This window comes from Pteronotus mesoamericanus, unplaced genomic scaffold (assembly GCF_021234165.1).
Source record: "Pteronotus mesoamericanus isolate MK-2021 breed Mesoamerican mustached bat unplaced genomic scaffold, CSHL_Meso_final contig_116, whole genome shotgun sequence".
NCBI lineage: Eukaryota > Metazoa > Chordata > Mammalia > Chiroptera > Mormoopidae > Pteronotus > Pteronotus mesoamericanus.
The window spans coordinates 9654554-9675973 of NW_026555027.1; the positions used below are offsets into that span (position 1 = coordinate 9654554).

At 56.4% G+C, this 21420-nt stretch overlaps 1 protein-coding gene across 4 annotated transcripts in view; it reads left to right on the forward strand.

Annotated features, from left to right (window-relative positions):
* The window catches only part of TRPM2 (transient receptor potential cation channel subfamily M member 2), a 42382-nt gene that overhangs the window by 17812 nt on the left and 3150 nt on the right, over positions 1–21420 (forward strand). For 2 of the 4 annotated variants that reach the window (XM_054576416.1, XM_054576418.1), the window contains exons 10-28: positions 414–535; positions 777–1130; positions 3258–3395; positions 4632–4761; positions 4999–5144; positions 5964–6076; positions 6577–6790; positions 7317–7435; positions 7966–8098; positions 8562–8733; positions 12770–12953; positions 14471–14652; positions 14954–15086; positions 17004–17091; positions 17549–17636; positions 18305–18462; positions 19241–19317; positions 20630–20716; positions 21272–21377. In XM_054576416.1, coding sequence (XP_054432391.1) covers positions 414–535; positions 777–1130; positions 3258–3395; positions 4632–4761; positions 4999–5144; positions 5964–6076; positions 6577–6790; positions 7317–7435; positions 7966–8098; positions 8562–8733; positions 12770–12953; positions 14471–14652; positions 14954–15086; positions 17004–17091; positions 17549–17636; positions 18305–18462; positions 19241–19317; positions 20630–20716; positions 21272–21377 — 2744 coding nt within the window. Of the gene's footprint in view, positions 1–413; positions 536–776; positions 1131–3257; positions 3396–4631; positions 4762–4998; positions 5145–5963; positions 6077–6576; positions 6791–7316; positions 7436–7965; positions 8099–8561; positions 8734–12769; positions 12954–14470; positions 14653–14953; positions 15087–17003; positions 17092–17548; positions 17637–18304; positions 18463–19240; positions 19318–19626; positions 19729–20629; positions 20717–21271; positions 21378–21420 lie in introns of all 4 variants that reach the window. The other 2 variants (XM_054576415.1, XM_054576425.1) reach the window with 2 other exon arrangements.

A 21420-nucleotide genomic window follows, 5' to 3' on the forward strand; every position in this document is an offset into this window, starting at 1 on the left:
CAGGTGCCTGGGCACAATATTTGTACTGACAACCTGGGTGTCTTCTGCAGTCGAAACAGGAAAGGATGTGACTTTTGAAGGGTAATGTGAAAGTGCCTGCCCTTTGGAGCCGGGAGACTCTGTGTTCTTTAAACTTAGGGCTCGATCAGGAGGCAGGGCCGGGCAGGGGAGCTGGGGGAGCCAGCATGGTGACCAGGATTCCCTGATTCTAACACTGAGGGGAAAAGCTTTTACAAGGGCGTGGGCATGGGGAGGACTCTGCTGCTGAGCCCTGTACTTACTGAATTAAAATCACTGAGAGGCTGAGGTGGGACAAGCCCTTCCTCTTCAGCTTTGTTAGCCAGCAGTGTTGCTGCGGGGCAGTGGCCTAGAGCTGCAGGTTGAAGCCCAGGATGCTGTGTTCTTACCTACAGCCTCGCGGAGCCACGACCACTTTGGCCATGAGAACTGGGACCACCAGCTGAAGCTGGCGGTGGCATGGAATCGCGTGGACATCGCCCGGAGTGAGATCTTCACAGACGAGCGGCAGTGGAAGGTGTGGCCTCTTGGGGCTGCCCTGGGGGTTGGGGTGGGGCACTGAGCCCACACAGGTTGTGCTGCAGGAGCAGGTGGGTCCTGCAGGGTGGCCTCTGTAGAAACCCAGCCCTTCCCTTGGCAGAGGGTGGCCTGGCCAAGGTTCCCACTTCCTAAATTGGTGACAGAGGGTGCAAGGGCATTGAGGCCAGGATCCGAGAGGCGGTGGTCCGATGCAGCCCCCCAACGGTGCTCTCTCTCAGCCTTCAGAGCTGCACCCCATGATGACGGCCGCCCTCATCTCCAACAAGCCCGAGTTCGTGAAGCTCTTCCTGGAGAACGGGCTGCGGCTGAAGGAGTTTGTCACGTGGGACACCCTGCTGTACCTGTACAAGAACCTGGACCCCTCCTGCCTGTTCCACTGCAAGCTGCAGAAAGTGCTGGCAGAGGAGCCCGAGCGCGTGGCCTGCGCTCCCGCCATGCCCGCCGTGCAGATGCACCACGTGGCCCAGGTGCTGCGGGAGCTCCTGGGCGACTTCACGCAGCCGCTGTACCCCCGGCCCCGCTCCAGCGACCGGCCGAGGCTCTTGCTGCCCGTGCCCCACATCAAGCTCAACGTACGTGCTGGTAACGTGGCCCCCACTCAGCGTGGCCTGTGTGGGGCCGCTGCTGTTTTCTTAACAAGAAAATATTAGTTTATATTTGTATTAGAAAAGAAATACACTTCCTGCCTTTCCTGAGTCTGCTCGGCTGCCATAACAAAGGACAACAGATGGGGAGCTTATTCTACTGTAGAGGCTGGAGGCCTGGGACCACGGTGCCAGCCGGGTCGGCTGAAGGAAGGCTTTCCTTCCTGGCTTACAGATTGCCTTTCTTCTGCTTGTGCTACATAGGGAGAGAGAGGGCTCTGCATTACTTCCTCTTCTTCTAAAGACTGTAATCCTTTTGGGTCAGGGCCCCATGCATATGACCTCATTTAGCCATAACCACCTCCTTAGAGACCCTGTCTCCAAATACAGTCACATTGGGGGTTAGGGCTTCACCATATGAATTTGGGGAGGGAGGGACATAATTCAGCCCATATTTCTCTCTTTCTAAAAGTTTTTAATGATACAAAAGGTTATGCAAGGAAGATGATCCCCCTTGTGCCCTGTACCCTCAGTCCTGCTCAATAGGTGTAATTGGTTTTTGATATAGTCAGGTCAGAACATTCCACCAATGTCTGTGTGAGGTACCGAGCATGTTTGTTGCAACAACAGGAGAGGGTGTCTCATCCGTATTTGATGGGAGTCTGTGTTAAGTACGACGCTGGTGTGTGCAGCAGGGCCTGTTTGCCTCTTGATTCATTAAGGTTTTACAAGTGAAGTCTCAGTGCTGAGCTTTGTCAGTTTCCCTTTGGGAAGTCTTACTGCTCTTTGACTTTGGAGAATTATTTTAATAGATCTCCTGATAGTAAAATGTTTTTATTGCTCTTTTGACTCAGTGTGATTGCTGTGTAAGATGTGCTTAATATGACGCTGGATTCTGTTGCCAATATTTTCAGTGTTTTTGCATCAGACTGTTTAAGGCTTTGATTATAGTTTTATTTTGGGGGCTGCCTTTGTCAGGTGCTGGTACCAATTTAATGTTAGTTTTGTAAAAACCATTGAGAAACCTTCTTTTTTCTCTGCTCTGGAGCAGTTTATGTGGCTGGAATTCACTGCTTCTTACAGGCTCAGCAGACTCACCTGTGAGTCCGTTGGGGCCTGATGCCTTTTTGGGTAGTAGCTCTCATAACTTCCTCAGTTTCTTTCCTGATGATTTCTTTGTTTAGGTTTTCTGTCTGTTCTAAGATCAGATTAGGTTTCACTTTTTTTTTTTTCCTGCTATAAAATGACCAACTTCTTTCAGGTTTTCAAATCTGTTCGCCATCCCAGGCAGCTATGCCTGACCCCTGAGAAAGACATGGTTGAGGCCAAGTTTCACATGTTCACAGTTCTGCTCTTCTTGATTCTGATGTATTTAATATACCCAGTTAGAAGGTACTTAAGAAGGGCCAAAATGGAAGCTCACACTTAACCGTGACTGTAATTTAAGAAGATAAACTAATTTTTTATACAGATGAGCCTTCAGGAAATTTTCAAAACCACTTAAAGAAAGTACAGTTTTGTGTGTGAGATGGGACATGTATTCTCTGTGTCTGAGAATTGTTTCTAGACCGTCTCAGTATGTGTTTACTTACTGATTGGCCAGGGAGCCTGGATTCTTATGTCACTCTGTAGGTTGAATGTGCCTGCAGCCCAGGTCCCCTCCCATTCACGTGGAACCTCAGTGTCTGTTCAGTGGCCCTTTTTCTGCAGGGGTCACTGTGGAGGTTTCTGAGGGGCTCACAGCCGTGAATCTGTTAACAAACTGTGTTAAAATTTGTCTTCATAGAAAAATGCTTTGCTGCCCTCAGATAAGACTGAGGAATCTTGAGCTTCCTGGAGTGTAACAGGATCTACAAATGTCCATGCAGGAGTTGGCTAGTATCCCACTTTCTGGATGTTTCTCTGTGTGTCCAGAATGATGGTTTTAGAACTCCCGTGTTCATGAGATCTATCTAGGGTGTTGTTGAAAATGTGGGTCACAGGGCTCACCCTTAGGGACAGAGGTCCTGAGAAAGGATAGGTTGTGCTCAGGACCTTCACCTCCCCCAGCTCCCACAGGGAATCTGATACCAGTAGGGACCCAGGCGGGGGCTCTGACTGTCTGCTGCTCACCAGGTGCAGGGAGTGAGCCTCCGATCCCTCTACAAACGTTCATCAGGCCACGTCACTTTCACCATGGACCCGGTTCGTGATCTTCTCATTTGGGCCATTGTCCAGAACCGCCGGGAGCTGGCAGAAATCATCTGGGCTCAGGTAACCAGATACGTGGCTATGCGTGGACTAGTGACAGGGCTCCAGCAGTGAGCCTGGCCAGCGAGCCCAGGCCCTACAGCAGGCGGGGTGCACACGGCCGTGGAGGGAGGGTGGAGGGCACCATCGCCCCTGAAGGGGCTCAGAGTGCCCAGTGTAGAGAACAGAGGGCTTGGCTCTAGGCAAGGAAAGAAGTTATTGAAACGTGAGCCACACAAACTCCCACAGTTCTGTGCAGGGAGGAGGCGGGCCAGCAGGAGCCGTCCTCGGTGGCCCACGGGGGCTCTGGGGGGTCAGTGCACGGGCTGTGGCCGTCTGGTTCAGCAGAGGGTTCAGGGCACGTTCCATCCCTGGCAGGGCCATGTCCCTCTCCATTGGCCATTGGGGATCTCAATGGAGACCCTCTGTTAGATGGGAACAGGCCGCCGTGCCCCTGCCCTGAGCCTGGTTTGAGCCAATTCTCCTCATAAAGGGAAAGTAAAATTTCATAATTTTTTCTCAACAAGCCCCTGCTTTTTGGCCCCTGCAATGTCCACATTGCTCTCGAGGAGTTGGCTTCCTCCCAGGGTTGCCAGCAGCGCAGAACTGACGGTGGTTCTGGGAGGCTTGTCCTCTCCCAGGGTGCACGGCAGGTCAGTGGCCAGGCTGGTCCTGTGGCCTTGGTGCGCTCCGTGAGGCTCAGGGGATGCAAAGGCCGCACACAGACTTCCAGGCTCTGGCACTAGCCCCCTGTGCTGGGCCGGTGCTGCTCTTAGACTCAGCGCCTCTGGGCTGTGCTCAGAGAAACTTCCTTGAGATTTTCTTAGTCCCCCTCTGGTTGGTGCCTGGGACTTGTGGTGGCACTGAGGCAGGGAGCCCTGAGCCTGAACGGAGACTTGCATGGGTCTAGTCCTGTTTCTCCCCATTGGGTGCTCTCTGACCCTCAGCCCCACACGTGGCGTTGACCAGATGCCCTGGGAGCTCTGGCCCTTGTGCCGGCAGCACTGTGCTAGCAACCTTGTGTCCTGCCCGTGTTCCGGGTGGGCAAGCAGACCACCCCCACTGGCCAGGGCAGGAGACTGGGCCCTGGAAAGGGCTTACGCATTGATTTGGGTGGCACAAATGGTTCACGTAGTCAGCAGCCACAAGAAGTTACAGGCAGTGGCCCGTGCTGTCCTGGGGTCTCCGCTTTCATCACCCCTTGGCAGTGTGTGCGGGGTTCCCAGGGCTGGACCTCACTGTGGCTCCCCCGGGCCCCAGAGCCAAGACTGCATTGCCGCGGCCCTGGCCTGCAGCAAGATCCTCAAGGAGCTCTCCAAGGAGGAGGAGGACACAGACAGCTCCGAGGAGATGTTGGCGCTTGCTGACCAGTACGAGCACAGGGCCATCGGTGAGCTCTGCGGGGCCCTGGCCCGTGGCCATGCTCAGCTCCATGTGTCACCCTGCAGCCCCCGTCCCAGGCCTCAGCCCCTCGGTGTCACTCTGCATGGCCCTGCAGCCCCGGTCCCAGGCCTCAGCCCCACTCCTGTCCAGGCTGCGTCACCTCAAAGGGCTGCTCTCTGACACGGTCCCCATCATCAGCGAAGGCAGCCCTGCTGCTGTGACACAGATCTCCCCCCTCCATCAGGGGTCTTCACCGAGTGCTACCGGAAGGACGAGGAGAGAGCGCAGAAACTGCTCATCCGCGTGTCCGAGGCCTGGGGGAAGACCACCTGCCTGCAGCTGGCCCTGGAGGCCAAGGACATGAAGTTCGTGTCCCACGGGGGCATCCAGGTGACCTTCTGAGGGCCTGCTTCCAGAAACAGCTGCCTGTGGTGCTGTCGGGGGGACGCAGCCTCCACTCACATAGAGGGCACCTGTATTCACACGGTTCAGGACCCTGGGGGACCCAGGGACGGGGCCTGGCCCACTGGTCACGAACTACAGACCCTGCAGACCCTCCTTCCTCCTTGTTTGCAGAGGGGAAAACTGATGCTAAGTGAGAGTGGGTCATGGGTCATGAAGGCCATGGATCACTTCCATATGGGGTGTTCTGGTCTGGGAGCCCTGGCGGTCCCCCGGAGCCAGCCATCCGTCCCCTTGCCCTGGGTCCTCAGGAGGGACATGTGGCAGAGGGCAGTGTGCCGGAAGCAGGGAGCTCCTCCATGAGCATTGGAGGCCTGGCATTCGGCAGGTGCCCCCAGGACACCAGCGTTTCCTTGAGCACAGCTTTGTGCCGTCACCATGTCCCTGGGCAACATCCTGTGCCATGCTGTGTGGGGACCTGGGGGTGCGGTGGGGAGGAGTCCCATCACCACCCCCTCACGCACGTCCGCACAGTGCTCAGAGGGCCCAGCCAGTGAGAGGCAGGGAGGGCGAGCCCTGGAGCCTTGCCTCTGGGAGAGCCGGCCTGGCCCACCTGGAACCTCTCCTCTGCTGGCAGGTGGCTGGGCCCACCCTGTGCCACCCGCCACATCTTATGGTTGGGAGGCCCAGTGGGTGCTGTTCGTGAGCGTGTGGACTCACTCACCTTCAGGGGTGAGGCGCAGGGAACCTGAGGTCAGGGTGGGGAGAGGGGCCCACCGTCCTGAAACTGGCCCCCTCTGTCCGCAGGCCTTCCTGACCAAGGTGTGGTGGGGCCAGCTCTCTGTGGACAACGGGCTCTGGCGGGTGATCCTGTGCATGCTGGCCTTCCCGCTGCTCTCCACTGGCCTCATCTCCTTCAGGTGCCACCTGGCTGCGGGGCTGCGGGGCTGCGGGGCTGCGGGGCAGGGCCTGGGGCTCGGGACCTTCTATCCCAAATACCCGCACTGAGCGCAAGGTGCAACATATCCTCAGGGCTGCGACCGGATCCTAGAATGGCGGGGATGCACGCAGGAAGAAGGCTGAGGGAAGGGGACCTGTGCAGAGTGCCCACCCTGCCTGAGCATGCACGGTCCCCAAGCACCCACCCGCCCTGAGCCCCTGCCCTGAGTACTCAGGGGGGATGAGGATGTGTTACAGCCCTAATGGAACTGGGCTGCAGGCTCTTCGGGGGTCCAAGCTCTGCAGGGCACGTGGTGGGGCCATTCTGTTACAGCTGCATGTGCAGGACCACAGGGTACACCCTCTCTCCCTGCTGCATGGCGCGAGCACCTGTGAGACCCCCCCGAGCACACGGGCCCAGGCCTGGGGTGGCTGAGGTCCTCGGGCTGCCAGCCCCCTCACGGCCTCACTGTCACCACAGGGACAGGCGGCTGCAGGCCGTGCGAGGCCTGGCCCGGGTCCGTGCCTTCTTTAACGCGCCCGTGGTCATCTTCCACCTGAACATCCTGTCCTACTTCTCCTTCCTCTGCCTCTTCGCCTACGTGCTCATGGTGGACTTCCAGCCCTCGCCCTCCTGGTGCGAGCACCTCATCTACCTCTGGCTCTTCTCCCTGGTCTGCGAGGAGTTGCGGCAGGTACGTCCCACCTCTTCCCTGCAGCTCTGGAGGGGGGCCCCAGCCTACCAGTTCCCACCACCTGCTGTGGGCTCTGTCTGTCACTCATGTGGCCGGCCCACGGCCCACTTTACTCACACTCTGTAAACACACCTACGCTGGAGCCTGGGGCAGTGGAAGGAGGTGCAGGCCCCACGGGGCTGTCGTCTGCCGGCCTCGCCTCTGCCCTCCTCTCCCCAGGGCCTCCTGCAGCCAGAGGAGGGGTGGGGACTCCCGCCAGCCTCCGCGGTCACTCCAGGGGTTTCCCCCTCCTCTCGGCGCTGCCGCAGGAAGCCCAGGGTGAGCTGGTTCCTGACAGTGGGGCAGGGGCTGCCCCAACACACTCATTTGCGTATTGGGGCCGGGGTCTGGGCAACCTGCCCAGGAGAGGGGGTGGGACTCCGCAGCTGGCCTTGCTCTCCAAGAAGCGGGGGCGGGGGGGGCATTTTGCAGCGAGTAAGGTAAGAGTGAAAGCAGGCCAGGGGTCCCCTGACACACCCTCTCACAGCTCCTCTACGACCCTGACGAGTGTGGGCTGACGAAGATGGCGCTGCTGTACTTCAGCGACTTCTGGAATAAACTGGACATCGCTGCCATCCTGCTCTTCATAGCGGGACTGACCTGCAGGTGAGCGGCCCTCTCCCTTCGCGGGGCCCGCAGGGGCGGGCTTGGAACTGAGATCAGAGGCGGCCACCTTCGTGGGCTCAGCTGCCTCTGAACAAGTCTGTTGACTGCCCAGTGGCTGACCCTGCTCCCCCTGGGGACTATGGGGAGAACAGGGGATGGCTGTCCACGTGCACGGGCAGCAGCTCCATCCTGCCACGGTCCTAGCCTCTCTGGGCCCATTAAGGCTGCGTATATCTGCTACCACGCCACAGCCCCCTTCCTCCATGAAGCTCAGGGCACCCTGTCCAGCTGCCTGTCCCAAGATGCCTGCCCTGGCTCAGCTTCTGGAACTTTCTGGAGAACGCTCCCACCCTGCCCCCATCAGAGTCTCCGTCCCTGAGCTCATGCCCAGTTTTTAGTATATCGGGGCCCAGAAATCGCCAGAGCTCTTTGCCTCCAGGGGCCACATGTGGGCTTGGGCAGGTGAGCCGGTGGCTGGGGACAGGACCTGGGAGCAGCACGCTGAGCTTCCTGCCTCTGCCCCGGGCCAGGCTGATACCGGCACTGCTGTACCCCGGGCGCATCATACTCTCTCTGGATTTCATCATGTTCTGCCTCCGGCTGATGCACATCTTTACCATCAGCAAGACTCTGGGGCCCAAGATAATCATCGTGAAGCGGATGGTGAGGGGATGCGCAGCCTTGATGCCAGGTGCAAGCGAGCTGCACCAGGGCTTAAGCACATCCTTAGGTTCCCACGTGTCTGCTTTGTCCCTGGGCTCTCGCCTCCTGGCATGTCTGTCTTGGGTCTTTTCCTGCATGTCGCCTCTTCCAGGCAGCCTTCCCTGATCTCCACAGCACATTCCTGATCCCTATTACAGCTCCCATTGCTCCCCGCTGTGGGTCACAGTCACATCCAACCCCTCCTACCCATTGTGGGGTGTTCAGGACCCCATTAGCCTATGGGGGCAGCCCCAGAGCTGTGTCCCCAGAGCTCCAGGCTCCAAGCATCTGCAGCATGGGTGTCAGCCACTTCTCCCTCCACTGCAGAGTGCGCAGGCAGGGCACGGGGGTGGAGTCCACCTGTGGTCAGGACAGCAAGGTGTGTGTGTGCATGGCTGCAGCTGGTGCCGCCTTGTCTCTGCAGATGAAGGATGTCTTCTTTTTCCTCTTCCTGTTGGCCGTGTGGGTTGTGTCCTTCGGGGTGGCCAAGCAGGCCATCCTCATCCACAACGAGAGCCGGGTGGACTGGATCTTCCGGGGGGTCGTGTACCAGTCGTACCTCACCATCTTCGGGCAGATGCCAGCCTACATTGACGGTAGGAAGGGGTCCTGACAACTGCGGGAAGGGAGGCCCCACTCCCGCAGGGGTTCTGTGAGCTCAGGAGACGAGGAGGGAGGGGCGCACTTCCTGCCTGCTCAGTGCTGCTCCTGGGACCAGGAGCTCCCGGGGTTTCCCCAGGGAAGGGGAGACGCAGGGGCGCACACTGTCCACTTAGGGAGAAGGCACCAGTGGGGGTGGGCGGGCAGGTGCGGAGCTGTAGCTCAGAGCTTCGGCTGAGATCCAGGTGGGCCGAGGGTGTGGCCTGGGGCCTCGGGACATCAGTGACACTCCCTCCCCAACTTGAGTGCCACCCTAACCCTTCTTTTCCATCCCCGTGAGAAATAACCTCTTCCTTCCCTAGATAGAGCCCTTTTTTGGTATACTGAGTTTTTTCTTTATTTACTAATTTTAGAGTCTAAAATTTAGACTCTAATTTTGGAACTTTTGCATTGCCCCCAAAAGACACCCTGTACATGTGAATTAACAGTCACTCCTCAGTCCCCCCTCCACTCAGCCATAGGCAACCTCTAACCTACTTTTCATCTCTATAGAATGTCTTTTGTGGACATTGCCTGTAAATTGGATAATGTGATATGTAGTCTTTTGTTTCTTCCTCTTACTAAGCTAATGTTTTCAAGTATATCCATATTGTAGCCTGTATCAGCCTTTCATTCCATTTTTGTGACTGAACAATATTCCATTGTGTGGATGGGCCACATTTTGTTTCTTTCCAAGTGGGTGAACATTTGAGTCATTTTCACTTTTTGGCTACTATGAACAATGTAGCTATGAACCATTATTTACGAGTTTTTGTATGAACATGTTTTTATTTCTTCTGGACGTATCGCTGCCAGTGAAACTGCCGGGTTGCGGGTAACTCCATATTCAGCTTTTTGAGAGACCGCCAAACTGTCTTCCACAGCTGCTGCACCATTTTTTTAATCCCACCAGCAGTGCGCCAGGGTTCCAACTTCTCCGCATATTCACCAACACTTGTTACTGGCTGGCTTTTTTGATTCTATCCGTCCCGGTGGGTGTGACGTGTATCTCGGGGTTTTGTTTTGCATTTCCCGGATGGCTGATGACATTGAGCACCTCTTCATGTACTTACGGAGCCATTTCTGTAGCTTTAGGAAATATCTATTCCTATCCTTTGCCCATTTTTCAAGTGGGTTATTTGTCTTTTTGTTGAGTTATAAGAGTTCTTTGCTTATGGATACCAGTCCCTGATCATATAGATGATTTGTCAATAATATGTTGCCATTCTGCGAGGCAGCTTTTCGCTTTCTTCATGTTGCCCTTTGAAGCACAGTTTAATTTTGATAAAGTTCAATTTATCAATCTCTTTTATCATTCATATTTTGGGTGTCATATCTAAAAATCCATTGCCCAACCCAAGGTCATGAAGGTTTATGCCTGTGTTGTTATTCTCAAAGTTTTATCGCTGTAGCTCTTATTTTGGGCCTTTGAGCTACTTAAGTTTTTTTGTGTATAGTGTTCTTTTGTATGCAAAAGCTCAGTTACTTCTGGATAATCAGCCAGCTGCTGAGCAGGTTGAAAAGATTTTTTCTTTCCTTTTGGATTGTCTTGGAACCTTTGTCAAAAATCAATTGATCATCAACGAAAGGGTTTATCTCTGAGCTCCTTATTCTGTTGCACTGATCTGTATGTCTGTTCCTGTGCCAGAGCCCCACTGGCTTGGTTACTGTAGCTTGGTAGTAAGTTGTGCAGTCGGGAAATCGGAGTCCTTCAACCTTGCTCTTTTTCAAGGGGCCTCTGGATCCCTTGGCTCCACAATGAATTTTTGGATCAGCTGATCAGTTTCTCAAAATAAAAAAGGCATCCAGGATTTTGATTGTGAACATGGAATGTCTTTCCACTTATTTAGGTCTTTAATTTCTTTCAATAACATTTTGTAGTTTTCAGTGTGTAAGTTGTACTACTTGTATTAAATTTATTCCTAAGTGTTTTATTCTTTTTCATACTACTGTAAATGGAATTGTTTTATTAATTTTGTGTTGTTTATTGCTAGTGTATAGAAATATGCTGTGTTTTGTATATTGATCTTGTATTCCGAAACCTTGTTATTTTTTTATTAGCTCTAATAGACTTTTGAATGGATTCCTTGGGATTTGCTCTGTAGAAGATCATGTCATCTGCATATAGAGATACTTTTACTTGTTCTTTCCCCATCTGGATGTCTTTTCTCTTTCTTGTTTAATTTTCCTGGTAGAATCTCTGATACAATGATAAAGAAGTATTGAGAACAAATCTCTTGGATCTTGGGGATGGGAAGCTTTCAATCTTTCTCAGTTGAGTATGCTATTGGCAGTGGGTTTTCTGTAAATGTCCTTTGTAAATTTCTGGTTGAAGAAGGAGTTCTTTTCTGTTCCTGGTTTCTTGAGTGTTTTTGTTATGAAAAGCTGTTAGATTTTGTCAAATGCTGGTTCTGTATCTATTGAAATGTTCATATGGCTTCTGTTCTTTATGCTATTAATTTGGTACATTAATTGATTTTCAGATGTTAAACCAACTCTACCTTCCTGGGATATATCTCACGTGGTCATGGTATATAATTCCTTTATATGTTTCTGGGCTCAGTTTTCTAGCATGTTGTTGACAGCTTTTGTCTCTATATGCACAAAGTGTATTGGTCTGTGGGTTTCTTGTAGTGTTTTGTCTTCTTTTGGTATCAGGGTGATGCTGGCCTCATAGAGTGACTTAGGAAATATTCTCTCCTTTTTTTATAGTTTGGAAAAGTTTTTGAGAGATTGATTTTAATTTTTCTTTAAATGTTTAGTAGCATTCATCATTGAAGCCATCTGGGCCTGAACTTTTCTTTGTGTGAAATTTTAAAACGACTAATTCAATCATTTTACTTGTTATAGTTCTGTTTGTATTTTTTATTTCTTTTTCAGTCACTTTTGGTAGTTCATGTCTTTCTAGGAATTTGTCCATTTTTCTAAGTTATCTAATTTCCTAGCATACAATTTTTTGTATTATTTCTTATAGTTCTTTTTATTATTGTAAGAGTGGTAGTAATGTCCTCTTTTTCATTTATGATTTTAGTAATTGGATCTATTTCCCTTTTTTTTTTGTCCTTGGTCATTATAGATAAAGGATTTTAATTTCATTGATCATTTTCAAGAATGATATTTTTGTTTTCATTTTTGTCATTTTTCAAAAAACATTTTATTTTATGTATTTGCATTCTGATCTTTATTACTTCCTTCTGCTTGTTCTGGATTTACTTTGTTTTTCTCTTTTTAGTTCGCTAAAGTGGAAGGTTATGTTATTAATTTGAGCTCTTCATTTTAATATAGGCATTTGTAACTATTGTAGTGAGTTTCTATCTCAGAAAATTAGTAACACTTTTAAAAATATATTTGATAACAAAACAGTATATATTCATTGTTGAAAAATTTTAAAATTCAAGGTAAAGAAAGACGTGGTCCTGAATCCCACATCCCAGAGTTAACCGCTATTAACAACTTTGTTCCCATAGAGAGTTTTCACTCCCAAGCTGAATGCCTGTCTCTGTTCTGTTGTGCGCCGTCTACTTCTTCACCAACGTGGGGCTGTCTTCGCCTGGCCATGACCCGCTGTGCCTGCCAGCACACGGCCCCGCTGTTACTGTGTTTCTTCATCTCCTCTTTTCAATAGTTGTTCATTTTCTCCTTTCGACTCCTCTCCCGCTGTGCGGGGCTCTCCAGGCTGGGACCCGTGTGTCAGCAGCGATGATAGTGACAGGAGCCCCCCCGGCCGCTGACCCCCACCTTGGACCCAGGAAATGGCCAGGGGGCCGGCGGGCCCTGGGCGGGGGCACGTGCCCGCCCGGAGGACACATCTGGCTCCAGGGGCTCCCCTCGGCCGCCGCCCTCCCTGCCCTCAGAGGGCGCTCGGGTGTAGACACACGCCTCTTTCGGGCTTCCTTTGGGGCTGAGCTGGCAGCTGAGGTCACCCCGATGTGCGGGTGTCCAGGCCCTGGGACTGCATGGTTTGCTTTGTTCCCTGCTTCACCCCCGTGCTAGGCGTGAACTTCAACCTGGACCAGTGTAGCCCCAATGGCACCGACCCCTACAAGCCCAAGTGCCCCGAGAGCGACGCCGTGCACCAGCAGCCCATTTTCCCCGAGTGGCTGACCGTCATCCTGCTCTGCCTGTACCTGCTCTTCACCAACATCCTGCTGCTCAACTTGCTGATCGCCATGTTCAAGTGAGTGCCGTGGGGGGGCCGCACATTCCCCCGTCCTCCTGCCATCAGCGCCAGCGCTGTGGGTGGCGCTGGAGCCGGGGCTCAGGACCAGGTGCTCTGAGGCGCCTTGTCCAGCCCAGGCTGGAATGTGCCAGCCCCTCTCCCTGGCTACCACTGTGTCCGCTGCTGGGGAACCGGCGGCACGGGTCATTCTAGCCCATGGGCCGTGCTAAGGGAGGGCAAATCCTCACTCTTCCCTGCTCCTGGCGTCAGTGGGGCTGTAGCAGGTGGACTCCAGGTTCATGGTCAAGGAATCTCTGGGTGCCTCACAGAGGCCAGCCTCCCTGGAGGGGCGGGGGCACAGCCACATGCAGGGTGGCAGCAGGATTCGCACGCGGGGCTCTTGAGAAATGCATTGAGCGTCACTCAGCCTCTGTCTCCTTGGAGGAAGCACTGGGTTGCAGGTCGGTTGTGTACCTGAAACAAGAGCGTGAGGGGGAAGCTTTTTGGGGCTAGATGGGGCAGCGGCCTGGCTGCGGTCATCGCAGGTGTGGAGGAATGCGTGTCAGCCCTTAGCAAATGTGCTGTTCTCACGGTCCCATGGGACCCGTGACCCATGTGGGAATCTGTCAGTTCCTGGTTTGGGCAGGCATGCTTTCTCTTCCCCTTCCATCAGCGAAGTTGCTGAGGTTGTCACTTTGTGACTTAATGTGACAGACCCTGAACGTGTGCTGCAAATCTGATACAGAGGCCAAAGGGGACCAGCAGGCAAGGGCTCTGTCCCTGCAGCAAGTGAAGCAAGCGCATTTCTGCCCTGCTGGCCTTCTTCCAAGCGCCTCTATCTGCCTCGGATGCGGCTCTGCCAGGGTCTGTTCGCACGGTGATGGGCATGCAGAGAGTAAACTTGTCTGCCTGTTGAAGACGCTGTCCCTTCTGTTTGTCAGGTTCAACTAATGAAGTCCTTTTAGAGTTCACCTCTGGGGCAACGTCTCGCTCTCCACAAATGTCTGAATTGTTTTATCACTAATGAGGTTTATGAACTCTAAAATATAGGTGTTCTTTTTTTTTTAATAGGTTTTTGTTTTTTATTTTTTTAAAAGATTTTATTTATTTATTTTTAGAGGAGGAAAGGGAGGGAGAAAGAGAGGAAGAGAAACTTCAAAGTGTGGTTGCGTCTCACGCACCCTCTACTGGGGACCTGGACTGCAACCCAGGCATGTGCCCTGACTGGGAATTGAACCAATGGCCCTTTGGTTCACAGGCCAGCGCCCAATCCACTGAGCCGCACCAGCCAGGGTTAGGTGTTCATTCTTTATTCTCACTTTGACTGTTAGGAAACTCAGGATTCTGAGTCTGGCTAGGCAGCTATCTTTTTCTGCGTCTAGAATCACCCTCCTAGGAGGGGTGTGTCAGCTGTTTCTGGGCCACCTCCCAGACCCCCAAGCAGTGTGATGGGTGTGTCATTGTTCTTGCCACGTCTTGTTGTTCTGCATCTCGTCATTCTTTTGTAACTGGCATGCTCCTTGCCTCCCTGCCAGCTACACGTTCCAGCAGGTCCAGGAGCACACAGACCAGATCTGGAAGTTCCAGCGGCACGACCTGATCGAGGAGTACCAGGGCAGGCCCCCGGCCCCGCCCCCCTTCATCCTCCTCAGCCACCTGCACCTCTTCATCAAGAGGGTCATCCTGAAGATACCCGCCAAGCGACACAAGCAGCTCAGTAAGCCGAACCCTCCTCTGGCCCCACAGTGTGTTTGTTCTCAGGCATCTCAGAGACCCGATGTGGACTCGGGGTGGGTGTGGTGCCTCCTCCTAGAACCCTGGAAGTCTGGGAAGAACGCAGACAACTCAGGCCACTGGCCTCCCACCGGCCCGCTTCGGGGTGGGCAGGGGTGGGCATGGGTGGGCTCCGCCTGCTGCTCAGGGTGCAGGACTGTCGGCAGGGCCCTCGAGTGGGCCAGGACCGCCTCATGTGTCCTCCTCGCGCAGAGTTCAGGTCCTTCCGTCTGCTCCCCACACAGAGAACAAGCTGGAAAAGAACGAGGAGGCAGCGCTCCTGTCCTGGGAGATCTACCTGAAGGAGAACTACCTGCAGAACCAGCAGTACCAGCAGAAGCAGAGGCCGGAGCAGAAGATCCAAGACATTAGCAACAGGTACGGGAGGCCAGCACAGCCCCTCTGGTGGGGTGGCACAGCCTCCCTCGGTTCCAAGTGTAATAGGGACACAGACCACCTGGGGGAGGCCCAGCTGCTGGAAACCTCTGTGTCATGGCCCCTGGCAATTATACTGGCTCGTGTCCTCCGGGCGACCCACAGCCCTCCCTCTGGGTCTTAGAAGGCCACCTGTGTGTGGGCAGGGCTGACCCCGAAAGGCAGGGGTGGGGTGGGCTGGCGCAGGGCAGATGGGCTGCAGGAGGCCGACGGAGGCCCGGGAGGGGCAGAGCACGTGCTGGCCCAGGGCCCCGAGGCTCCAGCATTCCTTGGTGGCCGGGGGTCTCAGCCGCACTCAGCTCTGCCCTCAGTTCCTGCTCTCGGTTCCTCCTGCCCCACCTCCTTCCAGGGTGCAGGGTCAGTGTTCTGCTCCCTTCTCTCCGTCCTACTCCTCTGCCCTGTGGGCACTGGAAGGACCTGGCTGCCTTGAACACCAATGTCGGGGGGAAGGGGTTGGTCCTGTGGCCTGTGTGTGTCTCACTGTGGGCCAGCAGGAGGGAGGGGACGCAAGGCCAGGCAGCCATGGCAGCTCCCGTCCCTGACACAGAGGTGCACCATGTGGAGAAGGCACCTGGGGGAGTGGCCAAGAGCAGGTGCCCCCTCCCCCTCCTTAGAGGATAGGCACCTGCCTTTTTCCGCCCCTCTTGGCTCATCTGTGAAATGGTGAGAGTGACAGCAGCCCTCGCCTGCTGTAGCTTCCAGAACACTGGGGAGCGTGCCGTGAAGCAGGGGCACTTCCTGGGCTGGAGACACGCCCGGCCCTCTGCCTGCGCTGGCTGTGTGTGAGGCTTTATGCCACTGTGGCACATGAGCAATGATGTTGGTGCACCTGCCCGGACACCTTCTCTCCTGGGGCGGGTGAGGGATCCCAGGCGCAAAGGCAGCCTGGACCCAGGCTCAACCGACCCCGCTGCACCCGCAAAGCGGGGCCGTGGGTGCTGGTGACGGGGCGGGGTCTCAGACACGTGCTGTCTGCAAATGAAGGCAGTTTCTGCATGTCATTGGGATGAGTCACAGTGAGACAGACACACTCTGTCACTTCTCCAGTAGCCAAGCAGCACACTTGCAAGGCTGGCGAGGGACAGGGCACAGGGCAGTCACATGGCTTTTGGGAAATTCAACAACACACAGTGAGGGCGAAAGTTAACTCCCGGCCCTCAGTGCGGTAATTTTCTCCCCTTTCCCTGGATAACCACTCAAAGTGGCTGGCACCAAGCTCAGCAGTCAGGGGCCACTGAGATGGCCGTCCCCGTGATTACAGAAGAACGGTCTCACAGTTGGCGCCATAGAAGGCAGGAAATAAAGACCCCTGGCCATTAACAGACGAGAGAGTCTGGGTGGATACCGGGCTGTGGAATTATTTTACCCATAAACACAGCCAGCCCAAGTTGGGTGAGATGCCCACGTTGTAGCAAAATCAGACAAAATCAAAGCGATCATTCCCAGAATGACAGCACTGCCTCTCTCCCCCACAAACCCCAGCGGGCCCCAGAGGCAGCTTTGCTCTTTGTGACTTAGGCTCCAGCCCTTGTGACAAACCCAGGTGAGAGGTTCAGGTGTGTGTGCACTGCACACCTGCGTCTCTTGCCCAGGGTGCTCTGTAGGCTCTCAGAGTGCTGGTGGGAGCGTCGGGCTTGCGCTGGCTGAGAGGTCCCCACCTTGGGCACTAGGCGGCATTCGGTCTATACAGAAACGCATATTATAGTTGCTTTCAAATTAAGAGGAAGATGCCTGAAATCAAGGCTGACAGGGCCTGGGCCATTGGGTCAGATAGGGCTGCCCACCTGCAAGCCAGCCCCGGGTTTCCTCACCGCCCAGGCCCCAGGCCGGCCCACTGGGCTCAGCTGTGCGCTCTTTCAGGGTGGACACCATGGTGGACCTGCTGGAAATGGACCGTTTGAAGGGCTCGGGCTCCATGGAGCAGAGATTGGCCTCCCTGGAGGAGCAGGTGGGTTTCGGGCCGGGGCCTGTGTTTCTGGGGCGCAGATCCGATGGCCCTGGCTGGTCCCTCTGTAGTGCGGTGGCTTTGACAGTGAGCACACTGGGAAACCACCGAGGGAAGGAGGTGGGGAATGTTGGGAAGAGGTGCCTTCTTTGTTGTCCAGAAAATTCCACCCGAGTTCCCTGGCTGAGTTCTAGCACACCACACCGTGAGGCGGCCACCTAGGGGCCGGTCCGAGGACTACACTGTCCCCTCCTCGTCTGGCTGCCTGGGCCCTGTCCTCTGAATCAGCTGCTGTTGCAGGACTCCACGCTGGAACCTGGAGGGGGCTGTGGGACCCACTGGGGGACCTTGGCTGGGCCCTCACACGTTCTGAGGCTGCCCAGGGAGCAGGCGGCCAGAGGGGTAGCCCTGCCATGTGGGGCTGGGGTTGACCAAATCCTGTTTGGGACGCTTTTTCCAGGTGGCCCAGACAACCAGAGCATTGCACTGGATCGTGAAGACCCTGAGAGACGGTGGCTTTGGCTCGGAGGAGGGAGCCCCCGCGCTGGGTGAGTGGGCGGCTGTGCTCCTTTGAGTCTGGGGTCTGTGGGGAGGAGAGGGGCCAGACAGGGCTTGGCTGGGCCCGCAGGAAGGTTGCCACGCAAGTGCCCAGTGCGCCGAGTTCCCCTCTGACTTGACCAGGCTGGGGACGTTCCGAGAGGAAGTCTGGCCTGGGCCGGGAGCCCGCCCTCCTCCTGTGCATCGTGCTCCAGAGGGTGGCAGCTCCAGGAGATCCCTGAGACCCGAGCCGCAGGGGCAGGGCGACAGAAAGCAAAGTCTGCTCCTGACTTTGTAACCAGCCAGGAACCAGGCATGAGGAGCCCTCCTGGGGGCCTCTGGCCCCGAAGGGGCAGAGGGGCCTTTTTCACCTAAGGGTTCCTTGGGGCCCTTGAGTCCGGCTGGTTACCGACACCCCTGCCAGTAGCCGCACAGGCAGGCGGGTGCCAGCTGGGGGGACTCCGCCTGACCCCAGATCGCTGTCCTCCCGGGGGGCGGCCCAGTACTGTGGGCCCCCCTGCCCCGGGAGGATGCCCCTTCAGGGCTGGCGTTTGACCTGGGCTGGGGGGAGGGGATGAGGCGGCCCATTGGTGGAAAAGGGCCATAGAGGGCACCCCATGCTATGGGCCCCATGTCTGAGCGTGGCCAGCTTTGCCCACGCCCTCGTGGCTGTCCCCAGCACCCCAAAAGGTCTCGGAGGGGCAGGACCCTGAGCTGGACAGCAGACAGAAGGCGGAGGACCTAGGCGATGCCCACCACATCAATGCCCGGCACCTCCTGTACCCCAACTCCCCTGTCATGCGCTTCCCTGTGCCCAATGAGAAGGTGCCCTGGGAGGTGAGTGCCTGTCCTGGCTACATCCCCGCCAGGCTGGGGTGTCTGGTGTTCTCGGGGGAAGCCTTGCTGCCCCAAGCCCCCGGGACAGCCAGCGCTGAGGTGGGTTAGCGCACTGCAGCCTGGCAGGGACGTATTGGACAAATGAGGAAACTGAGGCACGCAGGTCCACACAGCTGGGCCGCTGATCCTCAGAGAGAACCCACTGCTCCACCCCCTCCAGTGACCCCACGTGTCCCAGGTCCCACTGTGCCCCGAGCAGGGTCACTGCCTCCGTTTCAGAGCGCCAGGTGAGTGAAAGCATCTGGGGGAGACAGAGTGAGGGAGACACGGAGGATGGCATCCACCCCAACCCCGCAGGCTTTGTCTCTGGCCTTTCTGGAACATTCCAAGCTGTTGCTTCCATTGCCTCCTCCCCAGTCCCTGCCAGTTGGAATCCTCACCTCTCAAGTCCAGCCTAGACTCCTGCCCGACCTGGGCGACTCCCCTAGCCCACCTGTTCCGTCTGTTGCCCCTGGGCTTGGGTCCCCACGTGCAAGGCCCTGGGGCCTTGGGGCAGACCCCATGTCTTGGAGCAGACCCCAGGGCCGTGGGGCAGACCCCATGTGGCAAGACCCTGAGGTCTGCCCCAGCTCAGAGCTGGCGTGCGCGCCTTGGGGGTGGTCGCGGGATCCTGGGCTGTGAGCGCGAGGAGGAGAAGCAGCCCCCGCGGTCGCTGGGGTGCCTGGGCCTGAGCTTCGGACAGGGGGACAGTCTGAGGAGAGACCACTGTTTTGTGCAGACAGAGTTCCTCATCTATGACCCGCCCTTCTACTCAGCTGAGAGGAAGGACAAGGACTTGGTGGACCCCATGGGGAAGTGAGTGTGCTCCTTCTCAGCCTTTGTACCCCTTTCTCACCTCAGGGCGGGAGGGCGAGGGACCGGCCGGGTGCTCCCGAGCGACTGCCAGGAGCCCGCTCAGGGCAAGGGCCTGTTTCCTGCCTGGCTGGGCTGGCCTGCCCGCCCCCAGGGCTGGGGAGGCGCTGGGAGGGGACATGGTGCTGGGGCACCCTCCGCCCTGTGGGTGGCCCTCCTGTCCTCCGCCCAGTGCCTCCCCGAGGTGTGGCCGTCGCAGGGCTCTGTCCCCGCCTTCTCTGATCTGGAACGTGACTTCCCGTCTCCTCCCAGCACCCTGGACCCTCTGTCGAAGATCACCTACAATGCTGTGGATGGGCCCACGGACCGCCGGAGCTACCACGGCAGCTACGTGGTTCAGGACGGGCTTCCTCTGTGAGTGCAGCCCTGGCCCGTGCACCTAGCCCAGCCCTCCCTTTGGGGTTTTGCTTCTGGGGTCAGGCTTCCTCTCCACAAACTAGGCTGCAGGCCCTTGGTGAAGGCAGACTGTGTGCCAGCCCCGGCCCGGCCCGGGGCCTCTGTGATAAAGCAGCTTTCTCTCTGGCATCCAAGGAGGAGGAAGGGACAGGTGGGGGCTGTCAGAATTGATGATGACAGATGGCGGGAATATGGGGTGTCCCGAGGAGCAGGCAGGGCACGGGGCCTGAGGGAGGAGGCAGCGGGGGTCCTCTGTGGAATGCTCTGGAAAAGGTGCACCAGGATCTGGAGAGTGAGCTAGACTCGTGGGTTGGGGACGGCAGGCAGACACGGACGATGGATTTCTTCCTCCTGTTGTAGCGGAGAATTCACACGAACCCACCCCAGTGCCCAGAATTTGTTATTTCCAACAGCACCTGATAGGGTGGGAGGGGTGGCCCTGCCCGGTGGGGCAACCTGCGCCTCCGCATTAGTGTCCTGGGCTCAGGGGGCAGGGACAGCAAGCCTGTGTGCTGGCGCCTGGTCTCCCCAGGCGGGGTCCAAGCTGGTGACCCCTTCTTTGTCTGTGACCACAGCCCTTGGTTGCCTCTGGGTGCTCGGCCTTGACCCCCGCAGCCCCCTTCCCTCCTCACACATGTGCTGTGGGGCACGACGGGTCAGTCCCGTGCTCTCTGGGGGACAGGGAGGCTACATGCGTCTGCAGTGGGGCCGGACTTTTGCTCCCAAAGACACCTTTTTCTTTTCCAACTGACCCCATGGTAAACTGAAGCCCCCGCCTCGCCCCGTGGGGTCCCCCAGGACTGGTTCCCCCTGTGGCAGGCTGCAGGCGGCAGGCTGAGCCGACCCCTGTCCACTCCAGGAACCCCATGGGCCGCACGGGGCTGCGAGGGCGCGGGAGCCTCTGCTGCTTCGGACCCAACCACACGCTGCAGCCCGTGGTCACTCGGTGAGCACGCCAGGGATGAGGACACGCAGTCACCCCCTCACCCTGTGAGCAGCTCACTTCTGGGCCCCTCCCCCTGCGCCCAGGAGCCCAGAGGACAGCTCTTATTTGGTGCATGGTGGCAGCCTCACAGCAGGGCCTGGGTAAACGTGACACACCCCAAAACACAGGCAGCAATGTCCGTGTCACCCGGAAAAGGCTGGGCTTGTCCCTGTCCCCACAGAGGCTCCCCTCGCTTCCCTGGGTGCCCCCTTCCCCTAGAGCCTTGTGGGTGAGGGACAAAATAGCCGGGGCCCGCTGCCACGGACAAACCGAAGATGTGTGAGGCTCATAAATGTGGACTGGCCGGGTCCCTAAAAAAATACACCCCCAAAGGCGGGCAGGTCTGGTCCTCCCGTCCTGGGAGAGGGGAGGGCGCCCTGATGGCTCCAGACTGGAGCAGGTCAGTCCCTCAAGCGGGGATGGGCTGGGCCCTGGAAGGGGCGGGTGGGCCTGCGGGGCTGGGGTGGGGGCTGACGCAGAGCCTGGGGGCCGAGTGTGAGCCGTGTGCCTTTGCAGGTGGAGGAGGAACCAGGACGGAGCCATTTGCCGGAGAAGCATAAAGAAAGTGCTGGAAGTCCTGGTGGTGAAGCATGCGCTCTCGGAGCACTGGGCCTTGCCAGGGGTAAGCCACCAAAACCCCAGTCTGTCCCTTCGTCCCTTGTCCT